Source organism: Sebastes umbrosus, chromosome 3 (assembly GCF_015220745.1).
Source record: "Sebastes umbrosus isolate fSebUmb1 chromosome 3, fSebUmb1.pri, whole genome shotgun sequence".
Classification (NCBI taxonomy): Eukaryota; Metazoa; Chordata; class Actinopteri; order Perciformes; family Sebastidae; genus Sebastes; species Sebastes umbrosus.
In genome coordinates, this window is record NC_051271.1 from 4635732 (window position 1) to 4658597 (window position 22866).

The following is a 22866-nucleotide window of genomic DNA, read 5'->3' on the forward strand; positions in this document are numbered from 1 at the left end:
GCTGAGGCAGCTCCGTAGCGAGTAACGTTATCGCCTCCCGACCGCAGCCGGAGGGAACAAGAGAGACATCGGCACTCGGTCGGAGACGATAACGTTTCTCGCCGCGGAGACCCGTCATTTCACAAGACACGTAAAACCTCTGTTGGCCTGGAGGAGCTGCAGCAGTTATTTCTGCACAAACATCCACTGTACATTCACTAGATATTCTCAGAGCTAAACTAACTCTTCTGCAGTGTGGAGTGTGCGCGCATGCACGTGAGGTGGAGCGAGAACGCGCGCGGTGTATGAGTGAAGACAAGCAAGCAGAGGAGCGGATGAGCGGTCTGAACAGCGTAGCCACACGCGAGCGCGCATGGGATCCCGACCCGGTACATTTATACCTGTAAAAAGTTACAAACAGTCCCTTTAAGTGTGAGACATTAGTTTGATGGTCAAATAAGTGCCTTTGGCACTTATTTGACCATCATAGTCCAAGTCAATAATGAGTTTCATGATTCTATACTTGAGATAATACAATTGCCCCCGGTCTCCCCTAAATAACCTTGGACATCAATTATTCATTCACCTCCCTAACCTACTGCCAAAACATATAGTCCCGCCAACACTGTTAATCACTCCGCAGCTCCTCTCTCATTGGCTGCTCCTGCAGCTGTGTGGGAGTTAGCTGGAGGAGGAGGATGGAGGGCGGGTACCAGAGCGCTCCTCCTCCTCCTCCGGATGGCAGCAGCACACCAGCCCGAGGAGGAGGAGGACCGTGCCGCACCCTTTCTGCTCCTCCAGCAGCAGATCACTCCGCACAGGTAACAACCGCTCAAACTACCGGAAGCAGCGGAGGAGTCTGAACTCAGGTGGAGGTGGTGGACCAACAAGTTAGTGGGAGGAAAAGAAAAGAAAGTCCTGGAATGGAGCCTCGACACCAACCGAGCAAATAACTTTTTCTTTAAACTTTTGTTGCGTATTTCTGGTGAAAGGTGTCTCCAGGTGTCTCCAGGTGTCTCCAGGTGCGACACGTTGTTCCTCAGCTCGACGCGGATCCTGGTTTACCTGATAAACGAGTTCACACACGCGAGAGAAAAAGGTGAGTTCAGGTTTTTTCTCTTCCGGTATATATATATATATATATTTTTTATTCTAGTGAGTTTATTTGAAGAGATTCTTCATTGTTCCTGCTGAGGCGTCTTTACGCACCTGGAGCTCATTAAGGTTATTAGTCCTCTACAGAAACAGGCTCTATTTCTTTCTGTTGTATTTAATAACCGCAGGTTTACATCTATCTGGGTGTAACTACAGCAGAAGGTGGCACAAAGGATCCTACATGGTCCTGCATGTCCTCACATAGACTCCATTATGTGCTTTTATGGCTCATATTTTACAGTGTGCAGGTGTTGCCAATGACAATCTAATGCAGCCCAGAAGGTGCAGCCCTGCAATAAACTCTGCACATATTCATTATCGATTTAAGGTGGGGATTTTTTTTTTTTAATTGTTTGATTAATCCAAAAATTGTGGAAAAATAGCAAGTTTATGTCTTTAAATGTCATTTCTTCTGTCAGACCAACAGTCTGAAGTACAACCAAGGCTGGATCCAGCCCTTTGGTGTCCTGTAGGCGAAAGTTGGTTTTCGTGCCCCCCACTCCTCCCCAATTATTATTTTATTTTCATGAAAATTTCTGCTCCAAAATGACCTAAAAATCAAGGAGCTGGTATCATTAAACATTTCTAAATCTACAATGAAGGCTTTAGAAACAGACTCTATGGCATGCCATGTTTTTAGCTTCCTTGTTGTACAGCTGACTCACAGAAAAGTTCCTTTTTGTCCCCCCATTTGTGTTTAGATAGTTCTCTTCTAATGCAAATTTTAGTGCTTTTGGTGTTTGTGAATTGTATTTTATCTCTATTTGTATCTGTGTCTGCAACTTTTAACAAATAAGTGGCCGGATAAATGAAGAAGTGTGAGAAAGAGAGTAACAGGGATGAAAAGTGTGTGGCTGTATTCAAAACTGCCTTCTACATACTACTGACAAACACAGTATACAATACATACTGCGTTTGTCAGTAATATGTAGAGGGCAGTTTTGTTTTTGAGTAGTTTGCAGTATGAAACGGTTAAAAGGAGATATAGAGTCCCACGGAGCAGATTGAACCATGACAAACATTCAGTCTTGCCGATGTCTATTAAACTTCTCAACAACTCGTAACATAAAGCTATCATAAGGACAGTGCAATATGTTAAATAGGGACACACATATGTTGCATCTGTGTAATATTGGGCTATTGTCTGTGCAATGGGCAAAACAGTAGATGGTGCAGTGCACTATCTGGGCTGCAATACCTGCCATGGTGTGTGTGATAGTATGTGCCATTTTGTACGTGGACTGTGTATGTGTTGAAACATCTGTTTCTGTGAAAATGTTTCCCTGTCATATGTGGAATCGTTTAGTATTGTTGTTGATGTCGTTTAAATTTCGTGTTTGTAACTGCAATTGGACGGAGTCCAGGAAAAATTTCCCCGTGGGGGCAATAAAAGTATATCTTATCTTAAAGCGATGCATTTTGCAGGTTGCTAGACCAGGCTTCACCTTTTAAACAAGCTCCTAAAGCACTGGACAAAAAAACAAACACCTACCACTATTGCAATATTATCAAAAAATTCAACTTTTCTTTTGTTTGTGACCAATATTTATTTACTTTATAAGGTACTGCATGTTTAAATTATTTATTCAAACAGCTTATAGTGAAATAAGACAAACAGGATCATCAAAGAGGGGAGACGGGAAATATAAAACATTGCTCGTCAAAATTTACTCAAACTGCTTTTTCAATTACAGCAACAAAACAGTGGACTGATCTCCCTCCAGATATTAGATCAATGTTTAAAAGGGTCATGCTGTCTCAGCAGGTATCTCGCTACCCCGTCAGAGGCTGCTCTTTCCCTCGCTTCTTCCCTCGCCTCTCTGCTGCTCTGTAGCCGCTCTGTGAGCGTCACTGGCCGGCTGGCGAGGTAGCTGTCACGGCAGTTTGTGGAGCTTCTAAGCTCCGAAAACATTGGAGCAAATGTTCGATTCGCCATCTAATATCGTAAAACTGTAAACATTCAAAATCTACACAGTTGATTTCTCACCTCAAATAATTGTCCTAAAAAAAGTGAATTTAGTGATGAAATAGCTATGAAAAATGTAAAAAACAAGCCGTTTTTGGCTGTTGTTGTTGTAACGTAGCCTGTACCGTTCCAGCGCTTTGCATTGTGGGATACAGTAGGTGATGTAGACTGGTCCGATGCATACTTGGAATTTTTTTCCAAATCAGTACGACATCTAGGTATTTTTGTCATACTGTAGATTTAGCTTTTGTTCGCATACTACATACTACATTTGGCCAAATCAGTACGTACTACTAGTATAGTATGCGATTTTAATACTTAGTGTTTTTTTGCGTGATTAGTATTTTGTTTTCTTTTGTTGGTTATATAGGTAGGTAGGCAGGTAGGACCAGCATGCAATTGGTTGGGCTTATGTTTTTTTACCAGAACAAGAGAGGAAGCAACGTCCATGCTTTCTTTGTGCTTTGTTTGCTTACTTGCTTTTGGATAAATAAATAATCAGAAACACATAGATTTTGCAACGGACTCTTTTGCCTGCGTAAACCACATACCCACGATGCATCAGTGGCCCTTTGATTGAAGTTTGATTTAGATTTTTTCCGACAAATGGCCACTACACAACTAATCGATTAATGGAGAAAATAATAAATAGGGTTTTTTGTATTGTTCTACTGAATCCCAATCAGTGCTACCTACAGTCTCAAAGAAAATTATAGAATTGATACAAGGTGAAAAATGCCTTTCACAGGTTCCCAGAGTCCAAGGTGACGTCTTTAAAACTCTTCACCAACAATCCAAATCCAAAAGGTAATCAGTCCAAAACAATATGAAACAAAGTAAAGCGGCAAATCTTCACATTTGAGGAGCCGGAGAACGTTTGCTTTATAAATGACTTAAATGTTGAACTCGTGTTAAACACAACTGACTGTGATATCTCTGAAGATATCTCCTCTAAACCACCCACAGGAATCACAAACGTCTCATTCTGGCTGACACCGTCAGCAGGATTTCCTGTCAGTTTACTGCAGTAAGATTCTGAGATTCAAACCCACACAACCAGGGTTGGAAATGAACAGCAAACAGCTAAATTTGCTTCACTAAATCAAGCTCTTTATAAATGATGTTTAGCTCTTTTTTCATTTATGACCTTGGCTGCATTAGAAACCTCATACTACACTAGTTGTCAATATGTAGTATGTAGTATGCGAACAAAAGCAAAATCTACAGTATGCCAAAAATACCTGGATCTCGTACTGATTTGGAAAAAATCTCCATTATGCATCCGACCAGTATACCTATTCTACTGTATCCCACAATGCAAAGCGCCGGAACAGTACAGGCTACGGTTACAACAACAGCAGCCAAAAACGGCTCGTTTTTTTGCATTTTTCGTAGGGAGGGAAAGACGGGCAGAGAGATACCTGCTGAGACAACATGAACCTTTTTAATATTACTCTAAACTTACTTACTTACTTTACTCTAGGAAATTTTGTGGATCAATGTTTTATATTTCCTGTCTCCCCTCGTTGATGATCCTGTTTGTCTCACTTCACTATGAGCTGTTAGAATAAATAGTTTAAACCTGCATTATCTTCTAAAGTCAACAAACAAAACATGGACAAAAATATCTAAGTTGTATTTTTCGATAATATTGCAATATTGGTACGAGTGCGTTTTTTGGTCCAGTGCTTTAAGAGCTGGTTTAAAGGCTAAAGCCTGGTCTACATACTGCAAAATACATCGCTTTAACCGTTTCATACTGCATACTACTGAGGAACGCAGTATGTACTGTATACTGTAGGCGGGCAGGTGGGCAGACTGCATGCAGTGTAAACATATTTTCGACTCATTATGAAACTGTGTCGGACTGCGTTTATCTGCATTTGACTGTGTTAATGTGGTCGGAATCATAACTGAAACTTGAGTCAGTGGATTCAAATTAGATTCTGATTCCTGCATGTCGTTTTCTTCTTCTTCTTCAGGATATGTGTAGTTTACTCTGCGGCCTTTGGTGCCATCAGTTGACCTCTCTGGTAGATGGACCACGTTGTGTGGTTAAAGGAAGTGTCTTTGCATGAGTCTGTGTGATTAAACAGCTTTAAGTGAATCATTATGCAGATGACAGCCGGGTCAGACAGGCAGGATGGACACGCTGTAGGAGAGGCTGTTTACTAAACAAACAGAGAGCAGCATTTCTGTTTTCACACACCACAACCACCAGCTCTGCTGCAGTCAGTCCGTCACAGATGTGTGGATGTGCTAAGACTCTACTTCCAGAGAAAGAGAGAGAGGGAGAAGTCGGGTGTGGCCGCTCTGGTAATGACAGGTTTGCTTTCAAACTGGTGTTTACTGATTCAGCTCATTCCATTCACACACAAACAGACGTATGATGCATGAAAACACAGTCATGCAGTCGTCGTTAGAGCCACACAGAGTCAAACACAATGAGGTCACGTGCATTGTACCTAAAGTTTCGCTGAGCTACGCTGGAAATGCTTTAATTAGACTTCAGTTTACTCTAATGTTGGCATACTCACTCGGAGGGATGTCACCATAGTAGAAATGTAGTAGCTGATACCAATATCAGCGAAATTCCACGATTCTCGATACCATACCATGGTAAAAAAAACAACAGTAAAACAATACTAAACTAATACTAAATCATGTTTTTTGTGAGGAAGTTAAACACGTCATAATTCGCTCTCCATTATTTTATATTGCTGTGAAAACATCTCCATCAAGCAACTGGATTTATTCAAGTTTCTCACCAAAAACGACATTTTACATGATTATATTGAACACATCAGAGTTAGGGATGCTCTGATCCGACTTTTTCCTGGGGGGTTTCCAGTCAACGGCTCAGCGACAAAGTTGTTTTTTCACTTTGCTTTTTGTGCAGGTTAAACTACCTCCCTCCCTACGGCAAGGAAATAAATAAATATCAGAATCAAAAATACTTTATTGATCCCTGGGGGGGAAATTACTTTACATTTTTCTCCCAATCAAAAATAGAAATATAAACATAGCCTACAGATATTATAACAAAATATAAATAAGAAATATGTATAACAGTGCAAATAATAATGCTGAAAAATAGGATCGATCATTAAGTGTGTAAAAATGCATGATTAGTATAAATAAATATGAATATTAGTTTAAATGTTCTGTATAAATAAATGCAGTGTTAATGTCGGATTAAACCAGATTATTGCACAGCTGAATTATTGCACTGTTAAATCAGTATTGCACAGTTGAAGGTATAATAAATTATGGGGTTATAGCTGCTGATAAGGGTTAAAAATAACACTTTACAATCTAATTATCATGTCTACCATTTTTTAGACTGGACAAGGGTACATTTGATTCTAAATACAATCTATTTACTTTATGTTGTTGACGTCTGTATGACAATAAAGTAGAATAAATTAAATGTCTATCAGTTTACAGTAGATGTTTGTACCGGTAGTCGCACAGAACTGACATTGGAACGTGTTTCATGACGAACACAAAGCGGCGTTGCACATCGTCAGTAAAGGCAGCTGGTTAAGTCGGCATCGATGCAGACTCGTTGTTGGAGGGTTTCATAACCTACTTCTTCTACCCGGTAATTGGTTTGGGATGGCAATGGCCATGGTGGACCGTCTACGTGAACACACAGACGGAGTGGACGTGGGTAGGGTTAGGGTGTAGGGGCCGGTTTGGAATTGGGCCTTAGTTTCCTTTGCACAGAGCCAGTTTCCAGTCTTTATGCTAAGCTAACCGGCTGCTGTTAGTAGCTTCATATTTATGGTACAGATATGAGAGCGTGGTGTCAATCTACCTCTCAGCAAGAAAGCATATAAGTGTATTTCCAAAGCTGTTCAGCTATTCCTTTAAAACATTAACAATCGTTTGAAGTCATGTGTCTGGAAACCTTATTATTACAATGTTTTATACAATAATCACTCGTCTTTTAAACTTCTCTCTCGTCTCTGTTCACCAGCTCTTCTCTGACTGTTTGTCTGCTGTTGGGAGAAGAAGTGAATAGATAGTTCAGCTGTTTTTTTAAATCAGGGTTTCTATGATCATATCTAGTTTAGGTGGTTTCACTTCTGTGTTTGAGGCCTTTTCCTGCATAATCGGTCTGGTTTCATGTTCGTGTCTGAGTTAAGGACTGGAATGATTAAAGGTGCACACCCACGAGAGCCAAGGTCATGTTCTCATGGCAGCAAATACAAACAGAAACATGAAGTTTGTCCCCTTCTGCACCCTGTCCACCTTTAGAGCTGCGCCAGCGTCTAGATCTTTTATATGCTTTTATAAAGTAGAGCTGTTAGACGTTTGTTGCACTTTTATGAGCAAGAGCTTAGATGTTTTGTGACCTTTGGTACAGAAGTTACACGGAGTCAAATTCACCTGACTGTAAAGTGCACTGGAACAGATAATGAAAGGCTCCCGCCTCCAGGCTGCACACTGAAATACAACTATTGTTCAGTCAACCACCACTTATGATATCAGAAAATATGTGGCTAGTTTTGACTGTTGATAAACCGGCAAAACTCGTAAAGTTTTCAAATGTTAAATGTTGTCTAAAGGTTGATCGGCTTCAACCGGTGACCAGTCAGTCTCAGATATAGCCGACTCTGTGCCGCTGCGAGATAAACATGACAAACACTTTGCTATTGTTTTGGTTTCACAGTAACAGTCCTCCGGCTTTCAACCGGGCAACGCAGCCGGCCGCCCGTTTGTTTTATCACAGTGACGGTCTTTCAGCTCTTTAAACAGGCGGCGAGAGTCACTCGCTGTGCTCTCAATAAGCCACTCAACATTTAGGCTACCTCAAGCGGGTAGTAGTCTAACTTGTCGTATATGTACCACTATTCCAGCTGATTTTTAAGGGGCTGATCACATCAAGACGCGACGCTACAGACGCGGCTGCTTCAAAAATGCCCTTTGGTAAAAGGCGTCGACCGATACCGCTGATGCGCCTGTGGAGCAGGGCTGGGTGCTTAACCAGGCGATCATTAATGTGATTAATGTGGTCTCCTCTCTCTCTCTATCTCTCTCTCAAAGACAGCAGCCTACATGAAACTATCACAACATGAGATGTGAATTACCCTTTATCTGACAGTGTAGATATTTAGTTCTCTACACAGTTCTCTATCTTTCATTTCAAATATTCACTTTGAAAACCTTATGAAGGAGTTTCCTCCTCTTTGAAATTCTTTTATAACTTTTGAACTTGTGTACAGACATCTTTTCATGTTTGTATGTGAAGCCTGCTGAACCTACTTTCCCCTTTGGAATACATTTAAATTTAATGCAAAATTACAATACAATGCAAATGTTATACAAAAAGAGCTCTGGTATCGGCAGATATTCAAATTCTCTTATTTAAATGTAGAAAAGAGAGAGAATTGGAGTCAGACCGGTTCCCCCGATCGGCTCAGAAGTCCATCCTGGCCGCACCGATTTCAAATCATAAATATTAAACATGTTCAATATTTACGATGGGATATCTTGTCGTGTGTGAGGAACCCCGAGGACAGCTGATGACGCCGTCACGTGGGAAAGAACGATAGCCAATAGAGAACCAAGCTGACTGAAGAAGGAAGGAAAACCAACGCCATGCTAAACGTGAAGCATTAAGTAGTAGTAAGATGAAGCTCAGAAATGGAGGACCAACTTGTTGATTTGTGTTTATTTAACGTGTCTCCATTAGGGATGCACTTATCCGACTTTTTCAGTCCCGATACCGATAGTGATACCTGGGTTTTGGGTATCGTCTGATACCGAGTACCGATCCGATACCAGTGTCTAATTAATAGGCTGTATCACTGTGTGGCAGTCACTGGGATCATTCTTTTATGTGTAAGACATCAGGCTTGACTTAAACATCGCTTTCGTAACTTTGTAAAATAAAACGTAACAAATACTGATATAAATGTACTGATTGTTATTTATTATTAAAATAATAAACAACAGGAATTTACATTAATTACACTTTAAGTGTAAACCTTTTTAATGCAGCAACAAATTGGTCAAAATTAGGTATTATATAACGCAGTAGTATATAATGTATATAGTATATAAACATAGAATTGAATTTAATAGATCAGCCCGATTGCCAGCGACACCTGATCCAGCTATTTGAGTCAGTATCGGCCCGATATTCGGTATCGGTGCATCCCTAGTCTCCATGACTTCATCCATCCATCCTTCGTGAATTTTCAGTACAAAGTAAAAACATCTCTAATTCTTCCTGCCCGTCGTCCGCCATATTTCTTTACACTAAAGTCACTTTTGATCACAAGAGATTTTGTGAGATTTCAGTTCTTTTAGTGGGGACTCTTGTTGTTCATGAATCTGTTAGTGTGTGGTGTTTTGGCTGTTTTGGCCAAATCGTTGCTCTCCACACACTATAGGGACAAAACTGTTAAATTTATCATAACATGTCTCACATTTTACACATCCAGTACGATTTGAAACACCTTTTAGTGTGAGCCAGCCTTAAAGCTGTAAAGCAGGGAGAGGAGTTGATGGGTGTGTCCTGATATAGGGAGGAAGTGGAGGGAGTGAGTGCGTGCACACAGTCTGGGGTCGAAGATCAACTGGAGTACAAACGGTTGATGGATTGCTGGTGTCTCAGACTGGGACAGAGGCCTACACGGGAAATGGAAGAAAGTCTCCGTGTCTCACTTCCTCTCTGCACGCCGCACGCCTGAGAACATTGTTCAGTCACACAGACGCACGTTTGCATGCACACACTCCACCAACGCTTCATTATTATTATTAATAATAATAATATATTCCTGCAGACTCAGTCTTCCTCTACTGTTTTACATTTGAATCAAACCCTTAAAGTCGTCTCATCCATCATGTCCTCTAAAGTTCTCCCTCTTTCCACATTTTTCTGTTGTGATTTGGCATCTTGGAGGGAGAGTGGCTCCCTCCCTCCCTGTGTGTGTGTGTGTGTGTGTGTGTGTGTGTGTGTGTGTGTGTGTGTGTGTGTGTGTGTGTGTGTGTGTGTGTGTGTGTGTGTGTGTGTGTGTGTGTGTGTGTGTGTGTGTGTGTGTGTGTGTGTGTTTGTGTGTTTGGATTGAGATTGAGTTACATAGCTGGATTGTGTAATTGTGAGGTGTGTCTCTGCTGCAGGGAGCCGCTCTGCTGTTTCCATTGTTGAGAGCGAGTTGAACTTGGAGCCGGCGGTGCGTTACGCGTCGTCGTGCTCTGCGCTGGCTCTCACTGGAACATGGAGAATTATGTGAGGGAGTGTTGTTGACTCCAAACGCACCGTGCGGGTCGTACAAGTTTAACGTAAATACAGGATTAAAGCACGTTGTTGTTGTTGGCCACATTTAGGCTGAGCTGAGCTGAGCCCTGAGCTGAGGTTGGTTTCAGTCATAATGTTCCTGTTGGGACTTGTCAGTCTGTGCAGATGGTTGGTCTTAATGTCATAATAATGTTAACGGCTGCTGCTGATGATCAAGTGTTTCTGGTTTATGGAGGTAAAAACTCTCAGCTTTATGAGTAATATACATCTTTGCTGTTTGCATGAAAACAGCATTTTTCATTAGTCGATTAAAATATTGAACCGCAAATTAATCACATATTTTTTTCATCTTTTCAAAATGTACCTTAAAGGGAGATTTGTCAAGTATTTAATACTTTTATTAACATGCGAGTGGACAAATATGCTGCTTTATGCAAATGTATGTTTATATTTATTATTGGAAATCAATTAACAACACAAATCAATGACAGATATTGTCCAGAAACCCTCACAGGTACTGCATTTAGCATAAAACAACATGCTCAAATCATAACATGGCAAACTGCAGCCCAACAGGCAACAACAGCTGTCAGTGTGTCAGTGTGCTGACTTGACTATGACTTGCCCCAAACTGCATGTGATTATCATAAAGTGGGCATGTGTGTAAAGGGGAGACTCGTGGGTACCCATAGAACCCATTTACATTCACATATCTTGAGGTCAGAGGTCAAGGGACCCCTTTGAAAATGGCCATGACAGTTTTTCCATCTCTGAAACGTTTCTCCGATATTGTAGCTCGCTAGAGCCTCGAATCGCAGTTTGTCATCTCAAATGAATGTGATATCTGGATTCTGGCACCCAACAACACAGCAAGGTGACATTTTAAATGTGTAACTTTAGCCCACTGCTAGTGTTAGCCTCCAGTCTCCAGCTAACACCGTGACCTCATCATGACGTCGACACAAAAAGGGTCTCTACAAGTATGAGCATGAAAATGAGCATGATATGTCCCCTTCAAACTGAATATCTTTGGACAAAACAAGACATTTAAAGACATCACTTTGGACTTTGAGGAATTGGGATGCACATTTTTCACAATTTTCTGACATTTTTTATAGACCGAACGATTATTCTATAAAATCTATAATAATAGTCAGATTAATTGATAATGATCTGAATCGTTAGCTGCAGTTCTAGTCGTGTTTGTTGTCTTAAACTAATAATTAATTTGTCCTCAGACTGAAGAGCAGCGGGTCCAGACAGCCGTACAGACCTCCAGTCCTCACCTGTCCAGCTGATGGCATGCCGATTTCCATCCCACCAGAGAGGCGGAGTCTGAATGACGCCCTAGACCGTTCCCTCTGCTTCCTGTCTGCAGCGCCGCTCTCATCTCCGTCCTCTCCAGCTCTCCTCTGATTCTACATCCAACGGATACGTCGCCATGGATACAGACACCGACATCTCGGAAAATTGCTACACCAGTCGTAATGTCAGCTTCTTTTACAATAACAGCGGCAAGGTCATCAGCGACCACTGGCGCCGCCGGGACTATCTGATCGTCGTTCTGGGCATGACGGTCTGCTTCATCGTCATCTTTTCCAACCTTTTGGTCATCGGTTCCATTTTAAAGAACCGACGCTTTCACTTCCCCATCTATTACCTGTTGGGTAACCTGGCTCTGGCTGACCTCTTCTCAGGTACGACTGGTTTAGTACTACAAATGCATCTGATACTTCAAGGTACTTTAGATCCAGTTTTAGTGCTGCTGCAGTTCAGTCAGAAACTTATAATAATAATAATGATATTCTTGGCCGTACTGTCCCTGCTGGTTTTCCATCATACTTTCATATTTTTTCAGTATGATGGTGAAAAAGGTATCAAATAGGTAATTGGTATAAAAAATTACTAAATTTAACTTGGTATACGTTATATACAAACCATATTTTTCGTCGTGTTTGTTCTGTACTCTAGCTCACTTCAGGTTCACTGCAGAACGTCACCTTGAAATAGATGAGAAATGTAGAAATTGTACCGTTTTTGTACAAATGAAAAACACTGTGCATCTTCATGCTGTCTGTTTATAAAGTTAACCAGGATGCTTCTTCACTAGGTTTTAAGTTTGGTAACGTTGACGTCTAAAGTGCTGCGTCATGTCGTGTCTCATCTGGGCAACAAATGTGATCAAATTGTTGCTTTCATGGAGAGCTGATTAGTGTAGATGCTGGGAAATCTACAGTGACGCATGTGAAGACGCAGATGATGTGCAGGCTTAGAAAACAATGGCAGAGGGTGTTTTATCTCGCTTTCATATGCTCTTAAACTATGGAGGACGAATCCTGCCAAATTCCGAAATGCATAGATGATTCGATAAATATATAAATATGCCATTAAATGTACCAAAAATAATATTAAAAATAGATGTAGCCATTAATTAATTGATAAAATGTGACATATATTGATATTTCTGTTTAAATTACATTTTTTATTTATTTACCTTTGTATTAATTCACCTTTCCATCTACTGTTCCATTTAATTTTCCCATGTATTAATTTATTTATTTACTTTTAAATGTATTTATTTATTTTTGCTTTTAGTTTTTCTTTAATTTATTTTGAAATGTATTTATTTATTTTTTATGCTTAATTTACCCTTTCATTTTCCTCCCTATTTATTTCTTTATACATTTCTTTATATTCATTTTTAATATTTTTGAAGCGTTTTATGGCATATTCATTAAGTTATCCAGTCATTTGTTTATTTAAAATTTATTTAAAAAAATAACATTTATTTTATTTGTTCGGCAGGTTCCGTCCTGCATATTAAAGAGATTTTTTGGTTGTATTATCTTAATGTGTTAATATCAACATTGTCACCTGGAACACGAAACATTGTCTTTCATTTTTTTAATAGTGAAGTTTGTGACTTTGTGAATACAAACCATTAATACAAAGTTCATCATGCATTTAGGAGTTTTTCCTGTTCTTGGTAGACAAGAAATGAATCCTAAAATGCAGACTGTCTTTATTTCTCTGTTGTTAAACCCACCTTTCCTCTTCCAGGTGTCTCCTACCTCCACTTGATGTTCCATACCGGTCCCTGGACCAGTAAGCTGACTAAGTACCGCTGGTTTGTGCGTCAGGGGCTGATCGACACCAGCCTGACCGCCTCGGTCCTCAACCTGCTGGCCGTGGCCGTGGAGCGCCACCAGACCATCTTCCAAATGCAGCTGCATAGTAAGATGAGCACGCGGCGCGTCTTCGTCATCATGGTGTTCATCTGGCTGGTGGCCATCATCATGGGCCTGGTTCCCACCATGGGCTGGCACTGCCTGTGCGACCTGAAAAACTGCTCCACCATGGCGCCAATGTACAGCCGCAGCTACCTGGTGTTCTGGGCCCTCCTCAACCTGCTGACCTTCTCCATCATGGTGGCCGTCTACACCCGCATCTTTATCTATGTGAGGCACAAGAGCAAGCAGATGTCTCAGCACACCACCCAGATGAGACACCGAGAGACGGTGTTGAACCTGATGAAGACCGTCTCCATGATCCTGGGTGAGGAAGCACACACACTGATACCTGCTTTTAACTACGTGTTCACATGATGGCTGCATCACGTATTCTGCGTTCGTTTGGAGCGTTGGTTGTGCATGTCTCAAGATGCAACATGTACATGACTAGTAGGGGCAGTGCAGTGATGTGACAAGGTCAGGGGTTAGTGGGGGTCAGAAGGGGTCGGCAGCCACAGCAATGGCGGAACGTTTTGAAGACGAGCTTATAGACCTGGGCTGCAGTCGAATAGTCCTTTCTGCTTAGGAAGGTTTGGAGTGAAATGACCCGGAAGTATCTCAGTAGCAGCCATGACAAGAGCTATTTGAATTCTCCAAAAAGGTGAGGAAAGGAGTTTCAATGCTTCCTTTCTTATCTCCTTTAGCATAGGACACACTGGAGCATCCTTTACCAAAGCAAAAGAGAAAATAACATCCCACAATTCCTTGCGGCCGCAGCATTTAAAGAGACACACCATTCGGCCGTTCATAATAACAAACGATATGCTTATCTTGCATATTATTTACATACGTTCATATACTAATTGGGATTCATGTTTAATATTAGTGGACAGTGACAACCATTTCGTTTCACTTTATTTATAATTAATTATTTATTTCGAACATGTAACAAATACCTCAGTAAAAAACAAAACAAGAATAACAAATAAAATGAACAGTAAACAATCAATTAACAAATAATCAACATAAATATATATTACATGTCCAGATAGAAGTTGGAATAAGTACATGGTCCTACACCTTCTCCATAACTCCAACAATTAACTCAATATTTATCATATATTCCTTTGTTTATTTCAATTCCAACCTTGGTAATGAAGTGATATTTTTCACCGGTTGTCTACGTTAAGTCAGATGATTCTTTATTATCTGTTGATGTAAAGTGCTCCAGCAGCAGGAGGAGGACCTGTGGTATCTCTCTTTCACACACCGCGGGTGAAGGAGCCTGTCGTTGAAAGACCGATTTAAGAACGCACTGGGGAAAGAATCGCCTTTTGTAGTCCATCTTCAGAACATTGTAGTTTCACCACAGCAGACCCGCGTCACTAACATCCGCCACCGTCGCATCATAATTACGGAGCCTAGTGAAAGTGCAGTCAGATTCTCTCAACACCGCGGTTGTCTTTTCCTGAGTCCTTCTGAATTCACCTTCACATCTTTCCTCGACCTCGTGATGTTTTCCATCGAGGTCAAGGAAAAGTGGTTAGGAAAAGACGTTAGGACATCATTTTTGGACTTTTTGAACGCAAACCAAGTCCGCAATTACCGGCATCTGTACGATGTGTCATCGTCGCTGCACAGTGGTTGGCCGCCCTATAGGGGTGTGACAGTGAGGAAATTTTCCCACCGGTTAATAAACTTCTTTACCGTCAGGTGTCTGTGTGTTTGGCCTCTCCGGTCCAGCTTTTGCTGTGGGGCTGGTCTACCTGGCGCCGCTGCGCCGCACACACCGGCTGTGAACGCTCCATTCTCCTCGCAGTGATTGCCTCATTAACATTATGGTTCCCTTATAGCATTGGGTTTAGATTTGAAATATTGCCAAATGGGCACTTTTGCTTTTCGCTTCGACACCAAATCCTCCGCCATCGTATTGTCTGTCAACTCTCTCTCGTCCCATGTGTGTGAAATCTGACTCCTGATACTCTGAGCTGAAACTCTGTATGGAGCAGATGCATTCACTTTCAGTTTGTAGCGTCCGTCGTCCGACTACCTATTGATAACTTGCCGCTGATCCGTGAAAATGATCTAAATGGGTTTTATTTCTGTAAAAAAAAAAAAAGCAAAACGACGGTGGTGGTGGTGGGTACGTAATGTAATCGGTGTATGCCCAACCACCGTGTAACACCGGTAACAGTGACTACCTCAACAAGCCTACCGCCCTACTGCATATACGTGCTAATTTTGGTGGATGAAGGTTTTATGAAGGGGATTGAAAGTTATTTTTCGGGGCCTTTTTAATCAGCACCTCTAAATCTGAGGCCATGGTTCTCAGCAGGAAACCGATGGATTGCCTACTCCGGGTAGGGAATGAGTCCTTACCCCAAGTGAAGGAGTTTAAGTATCTCGGGGTCTTGTTCGCGAGTGAGGGGACGATGGAACGTAAGATTGGTCGGAGAATCGGAGCAGCAGGGGCGGTATTGCATTCGCTTTACCGCACCGTTGTGACGAAAAGAGAGCTGAGCCGGAAGGCAAAGCTCTCGATCTACCGGTCAATCTTCGTTCCTACTCTCACCTATGGTCATGAGGGTTGGGTCATGACCGAAAGAACGAGGTCGCGGGTGCAAGCGGCCGAAATGGGTTTCCTCAGGAGGGTGGCTGGCGTCTCCCTTAGAGATAGGGTAAGAAGCTCAGTCATCCGTGAGGGACTCGGAGTAGAGTCCTTGCTCCTTTGCGTCGAAAGGAGCCAGTTGAGGTGGTTCGGGCATCTAGCACGGATGCCTCCTGGGCGCCTCCCTTGGGAGGTGTTCCAGGCACGACCAGCTGGGAGGAGACCACGGGGAAGACCCAGGACTAGGTGGAGAGATTATATCTCTACTCTGGCCTGGGAATGCCTCGGGATCCCCCAGTCAGAGCTGGTTAATGTGGCCCGGGAAAGGGAAGTTTGGGGTCCCCTGCTGGAGCTGTTGCCCCCGCGACCCGATCTCGGATAAGCGGTTGAAGATGGATGGATGGATGGATGGCCTTTTTAATCGTACAAACCCACATATAATGTATATACCACAGGTTCATTTTACTCATTTTGCTCTTTGTACAAGAGATTCCACACCATTTTCAGCTTGCCTGAATCTTCACAGAATAAAACGACAGCCTCTTAAACACCACGCAGGCTCCTCTTTCAGCTTGTCTGTACTTGTTAAACTAGACTTTAACCCACCAAACGTACATCCACTCCTTCCCTCCTTCTCCTGCCGCTGACTCCTCTTGTTTCCTGCTGAACTGACCGTGCTCCCTCGCTCCTCCTGCTCTCGTACTTTGAACCTTGGATTAAATTCCTCAAAGTTTTAAAAATGTTGCACATCTCTGTGCCGTCGCTCAGCAGCCAGCACCTCTGGCATGTGATGAGGGCGAAGGAAAACCCCGAGCATGCCCTGACAGGCATCTGCATAGCTCAGTATGACTCCACGCAGAGTGTGTAGGGGGAGTGTTCCTCTACTTCAGTTTATGACCTTGAGACTGAGGATATCTGTTCCTCATGTCTTCACGTTGCTGTTTGAGGGTTAAGACACTCTGTAGATCGGAGGTTCAGCTTGTCGTTGTGACAGTTGAGGTTGTGGTCGGGGGCTTAGGAATGCATTACACATCGTGCGTGCGAGTGTGTGGTACCACAACGTCTCCACATTTCCGTCCGTACGTGTGCACATAGTGCTGGGAGTGTGTGCACATAATGAATTCCTGAGTATTATGATAATGAAATCTGATCACAGAGACTAAACCCAGTCCACATGCTGACATGTTCTGTATCTGTGTGTGTGTGTGTGTGTGTGTGTGTGTGTGTGCACGTGCATTGTCTACAGAGGAATTTACAGTACATTCCCGTTCTCCCTCAGCTAGCCCCCCCATCCCTTCACATTCTTTACAGCTCTGTCTGCAGTCGCTTCATTTTCACGCCTTTTTTTATTTTTTTTTTATTTCTCTAAGGCCCTGTTCAGACCTGGCATTAACATGCGTCCTCAGTGACCCGAACACAAGTGGACAGCTTTAAGTACGTCCATTCACACCTGGCATTAGAATGCATCTCAACATGCGTCTTGAGTGGCTCACTTCATCGCTATATATGCAAATAAACATGTAGTAAACACACGGCTAATACAGCAGACGTTGTGACCTAATATTACAGGAATGTCAGCAGTAATATCCTACATATTTGTGAATTTGTGTACATTTTATTAACGTTTTTATATCATCAAAACAAAAAGGTTATTGTACCGGCGGTCCCCGGGGACCTTTGCGCAACCGGCACCACTGCCTTTGCCAGGCAACAGCGGGGTGCAGAGCTTCAGAGAGCCGGGGAGGAGAGCGAGCGGGCGGGTGTCAGCTCCATGCAAAGCAACGGAACAAAAACACAGACACATCTCCGACAATATGATAATAATTCACTTGCATGCCTAGTCTGACAGTCTGTATATATGTAGCATATAAACAAGATATATTTTAATAAAATACAGTCGTACCGACCGGATAGAGTGGAGCACAAAAGCCATTTCCATGCCGCGAAGCAGACAAGCGATTGCGTCTGCCTGTCTATTCACATGAGGGGTGCAGAGATCCGCGGATCCCAGCGGGATGTCAGTAGAGTAGGCGGTCCTTAATGTAGCCCAGGACACATTTGCATGAAAGAATGTGGTCATATGTGGCCCAGACCACCTCTGAATGTGGTCTGAAAGATCGGATCTCGATGTGTCCTCAATGCGTTCACACCTGTACTTAAAGCTGTCCACTTGTGATCCGATCACTGAGGACGCATGTTGATACCAGGTCTGAACACGGCCTAATGCTCACTGTTCCTTTCCCGCCCCCCTGCAGGCTTTTTCGTGATCTGCTGGACGCCCGGCCTGGTCGTGCTGCTGCTCGATGGTCTGGGCTGCGAAAAGTGTAAGGTGCTGCGCTACGAGAAGTACTTTCTGGTGCTGGCCGAGTGCAACTCCTTCGTCAACCCCATCATCTACTCGTTCAGGGACAAGGACATGAGGAAGACCTTCAGGGAGATCCTGTGCTTCCTGTGCCGGCGGGGCAATGACAGGAGCAGCTCCGGCGTTTACTTTAACACCCTGGAGCAAGAGGTACTGTCTGAGAGCAACGGAGCCGACGGCGGCGCTCACAAACAAAACAGCCACTGACTGTAGATATCTGGTTACCATGACAATTTGAGGTTACGTTTGAATGCATTATTTTCATTTTTACCTTTCACTCCGAAAAATAAAATCTGAAAATTATGGTTAATGATGATTTTAAAAACATACAATAACAATAATTAAACTAAACCACTATGAAACTTTAACAGGTCTTTTTTTCTAAATTTAATTCACTTTAAGCAGCTATAATTATTATCACAATAACAATTTAGTAAATTAATTTTATGAAAACAAAGGTATCTGGTAGTGATGAACCTGTAGAGAGTCATCAGCTAAATCTTTATGTAGCTTTAGTGACTTTCAGCTCGATGTTAATCGATCTGGTTCACACTTGTAGGCGCCGCGTCTAAAACACATGGAAAACGGCAGCCGTGCCGCTTCATCCTTTTATCCAAGGTACTTTGGAGGTTGCGCTCTCGTTGTGCCTGCTGTTAATAAGCAAACAAAATTAGCGTGCTGCGGTGATGATGATGATGAAGTTGTGGTAATTTAGCGGTAAAAGCCTCACTGACTAAACTAAACACAATCAAAGATGCATTTCCAGCACCGTAAATCCCTCACAGTAACCACCATTAACTTCTGACACAAAGACTAAAGGAGTAAAAGTGACCGTTCTGATTGATTCGGACGTGCAGAAGTGTTGTTGTGTTTGCTGCACTCCAACAACTCTTTATCTCATTGGTTGAGCTTCATGGTTTTGTTTGTGTGGCATCAAATTTATCTCAATTCTGGACTCCAGATGGGACATTATGAGACATTATTTACACCCACAAAAGTTCTATTTTGTAGTGAAATTATGAATATATTTTGAGCAAATTAAAATAACTTTATGTGAGTTCAGTTGAGTCCAGAGCTACGATAGTACATCATATCTGTACAGAGACCGGACCAAACTCTGTGTATAAATGTATGTGTATAAACCAGACTGCCTATGGTAGAAACAACAACGTCGCTGCCATATTTATGCGTAGATGACTTTATGTTGAGTGTTGATGGAGCAGCTGCATAGCCTGGCCCTTATCTGTCCAAACTCCATTCAGAAAACAAGCATTTTAAAGGTTGTTTGCTTGTCGTCTTGCAGACAGACCTGACAAAGCATGAATTCAGACTTTTTACAAATCAACATCATTATGTAGTTATTTCTGCATCATTTTGATTCGTTTATTGCAATTAAATCACAGCACAATCTGCTTATTTTAGGTTCATACCGCAGTAGCGACGTGTGGCTTGCTAGATACAGTCAGTGCAATGGAATTATATGTGAATACAGCTCGCCGCCAGGTGATGTTATGAACCCAGACACGACAGCGTTTGGTTTTCTGACATATCTGTGACTTCCACAACATGTACAACGCAGCAACAGTGGTTATTTCTTCGCTGGTTGATGGAGGAAAGAAAAGTTGTCGGTATCGTTGAAGACAAACTCCTTCTCCTCTCCGGCGCGTATAGAGCGAATGAACAACAAAAGATACCGGCGGTCCAACTTGCGCGAGTTGGTTTGAACACAGCATTAAGGCGAGACATGACGGGCAAAAACAGAATTTTTCGTGCATTTTTCCTAAATTCACCAAAAGTTATCATTAGAAAATGCCTCATTTGCATATTTAAACATAACATTTCACTTGCCTTAATGCATGTTATCAACTGGGGAAGTTTTATGGCGATATCTTTTAGATATTTATTTTACTCTGTTCACCTGTAGAGTCTCTCCTCTCCTAACTTCTCCAGTTTATCTGCACATTGTGTTACAGTACGTCACAATTCAGCCAATCAGAGAATTGGAGGAGGTAGATTCTCGTCTTTGTTTGATAATAATGTCTCTACAAAATATAATCTGTGTGCGTGCAGATAATCTCAACATGTGTCCCGTCCTGCACGCAGAATTTAGACACAAATAAAACTCCATACAGATGTGCGTTCATCCTAAACATGAAGGAGTGACCTCCATCGCTCTGCGTCGGACTATAAACACCGTCACCCCGTTGTCTTCGTTCATAGGCAGCGTGTTCTCTGGGTGTGCGTGTGTGTGTATGTCTTAAAGCAGTCCAGATGTGTGCTGCTGGTTAGAGCAGCTCATGCTCCGTTGCCACATTTCCTCTGACTGGTTACTCTGGTATGTGTGTATGTTGGAGGCATGCACTCAGTCACACACACACACACACACACACATGCAGCCTGTTATTGCTGCTAACAGAAAGTGCAGTCGTGTGTGGTCTCGTTTGCGTGTAACCTGGTTCACAGAAACATTGTTTTACAGATATCTTTTGTCAGTGACGTTGAAATTAGAGAGGTGGGAGATGTTGATAGTAAGATTAACAAGAAGTTAGACATTTGTGGATAATAGTAGGCTATTAAAGGGAGAACCGTATATATTCAAACTATATTCTGCCTTCAGATTTCATATTATAGGCCTGCTTTATTTTGACGGTTCAGAAACATTTTGCTGTGGGTTTATTTTTGTACAAACATTGTTCAAACTAATATGAATAAATGCATAAATCTGCCTACATCTGTGATGTCATGTCTGCTTTGCGTCGTTGCTTCTTTAACACCAACGTGTTTTATTCTCTCGGCTCCTTTCGCTCTTCGTGCTAGTTTGATCGTGATTACTAACCCGTTTTCTCTCCTTTCTTTTTCCACTTCATGTTACTTTCTGCTGCATCTAATCCCTGTTCCTTATTTTCTTTTTCCCTCTCCTGATTCCTTCACCTCATCTCAACTCTTCTGTCTCTAGAACTATAGATCTCGCTGTGCCGAGCCGGCCGAGAGGAGCAACGGGTCGCCTCTCATTTGCAGCTCAGCAGACATCCCTGCTTCGTCAGAAACCTGAACTCAGACAAAGACTGAAGACATGCAGACAGACTGATCTGTGTATGCTCGCGTAAACAAGCCTTCAGACCCGCGCTTCCTGTCGGGACAAGGTCAAAAACTGTTCAATCAAACTGGATCTATACCTGTGCTGCCGTCAGACAAAAGAAGAACTCATTCACTTCTAATATCAGCTGGACGTCTCTTCTAATTAAAACAGAAGCAAGAGGCTCGTTGGCGCCGCGTCATCGACCTTCAGCAGAAGACCAGAGGCGAACCCTTTGTTACCGGGCCATTCAGACGACATGGAGCATTGGAGAGCTCACTTCCTGTTGAGACACAAATGAAACGCCAGTTCTCGGTGGCAGAAGAATCAGCACTGACGGCCGCTGAACAACCAGAAGAAATGAGTGAAAGCAGAAATATCAGCTCAAGTTATAGAAGTAAAAAGGGTTTAAGTCATTTCCTCATGATGGATTCATGTGTGTGTCAGTTTATTAGGTACACTGAGCTAAAAGTAATGCAATCTAATTAGGGCTGTCAATTAATTTGAATATTTAATCGTGATTAATTAAAAATTAATCACATTTATTTGTTCAAAATTAACCTTAAAGGGAGATTTGTCAAGTATTTAATACTATTATCAACATGGGAGTGGGCAGATCTGCTGCTTTATGTAAATGTATGTATATATTTATTATTGGAAATCAATTAAAAACTCAAAACAATGAAAAATATTGTCCTGAAACCCTCATAGGTACTGCATTTAGCATACAAATATGCTCAAATCATAACGTGGCAAACTCAAGCCCAACAGGCAACAACAGCTGTCAGTGTGTCAGTGTGCTGACTTGACTATGACTTGCCCCAAACTGCATGTGATTGTCATAAAGTGGGCATGTCTGTAAAGGGGAGACTCGTGGGTACCCATAGACGCAGCGGCATGACGGCTCCCCACAAGTAAAGCCAAAACATCTTGATCGCCTCCCTGTTGGCTGGCTGTTAGTTTAGGAAGCGCTTGATTTGATATGCAGCAGAGTTTTCTGTGAGCGAAGCATTTTAAACTTCAATATCACAGTTGATCGCGTTCAAATATCATGATTAATATTCAATTAATTCAACTCCTCTCTGAAACCTTTTCAACACAAACTTCATGAAGGAGGGTTGACTGCAGGTCTGTTGCATTAGACTGCTTTAGTTTTAGCGCGGTGTACCTAATAAACTGGTGACTTGGTGTAAATGGAACCAGGGTTCATTTACACCTCAGTACGACTCTATTGATGA

The 22866-nt window shown here is 42.2% G+C and overlaps 1 protein-coding gene and 1 long non-coding RNA gene across 2 annotated transcripts; one reads left to right on the forward strand and one right to left on the reverse strand.

The window, feature by feature from the left end:
• Positions 1-692: 692 nt before the first annotated feature.
• On the forward strand, positions 693-22186 carry LOC119484627 (lysophosphatidic acid receptor 2-like). Its single transcript, XM_037763596.1, has 5 exons — positions 693-1078; positions 11591-12049; positions 13413-13907; positions 18446-18702; positions 21509-22186. The coding sequence occupies exons 2-5, from the start codon at positions 11794-11796 to the stop codon at positions 21602-21604; spliced, it is 1104 nt and encodes a 367-aa protein (XP_037619524.1). The 5' UTR covers positions 693-1078; positions 11591-11793; the 3' UTR covers positions 21605-22186.
• LOC119484652 lies at positions 7073-22628 on the reverse strand. Its single transcript, XR_005206062.1, has 3 exons — positions 22500-22628; positions 8011-8017; positions 7073-7084 (listed from the first exon to the last, which is right to left on the reverse strand). It is a non-coding gene; the product is annotated as an uncharacterized LOC119484652 (long non-coding RNA).
• Between the last annotated feature and the right edge of the window lie 238 nt (positions 22629-22866).

Coding starts and splice junctions, on each gene's coding strand:
- LOC119484627 (XM_037763596.1), top strand. CDS start 11,794: ATGGATACAGACACCGACATCTCGGAAAATTGCTACACCAGTCGTAAT. Junction 13,908..18,445: donor GACCGTCTCCATGATCCTGG/GTGAGGAAGCAC, acceptor GCCCCCCTGCAG/GCTTTTTCGTGATCTGCTGG. Junction 18,703..21,508: donor TTAACACCCTGGAGCAAGAG/GTACTGTCTGAG, acceptor TTCTGTCTCTAG/AACTATAGATCTCGCTGTGC.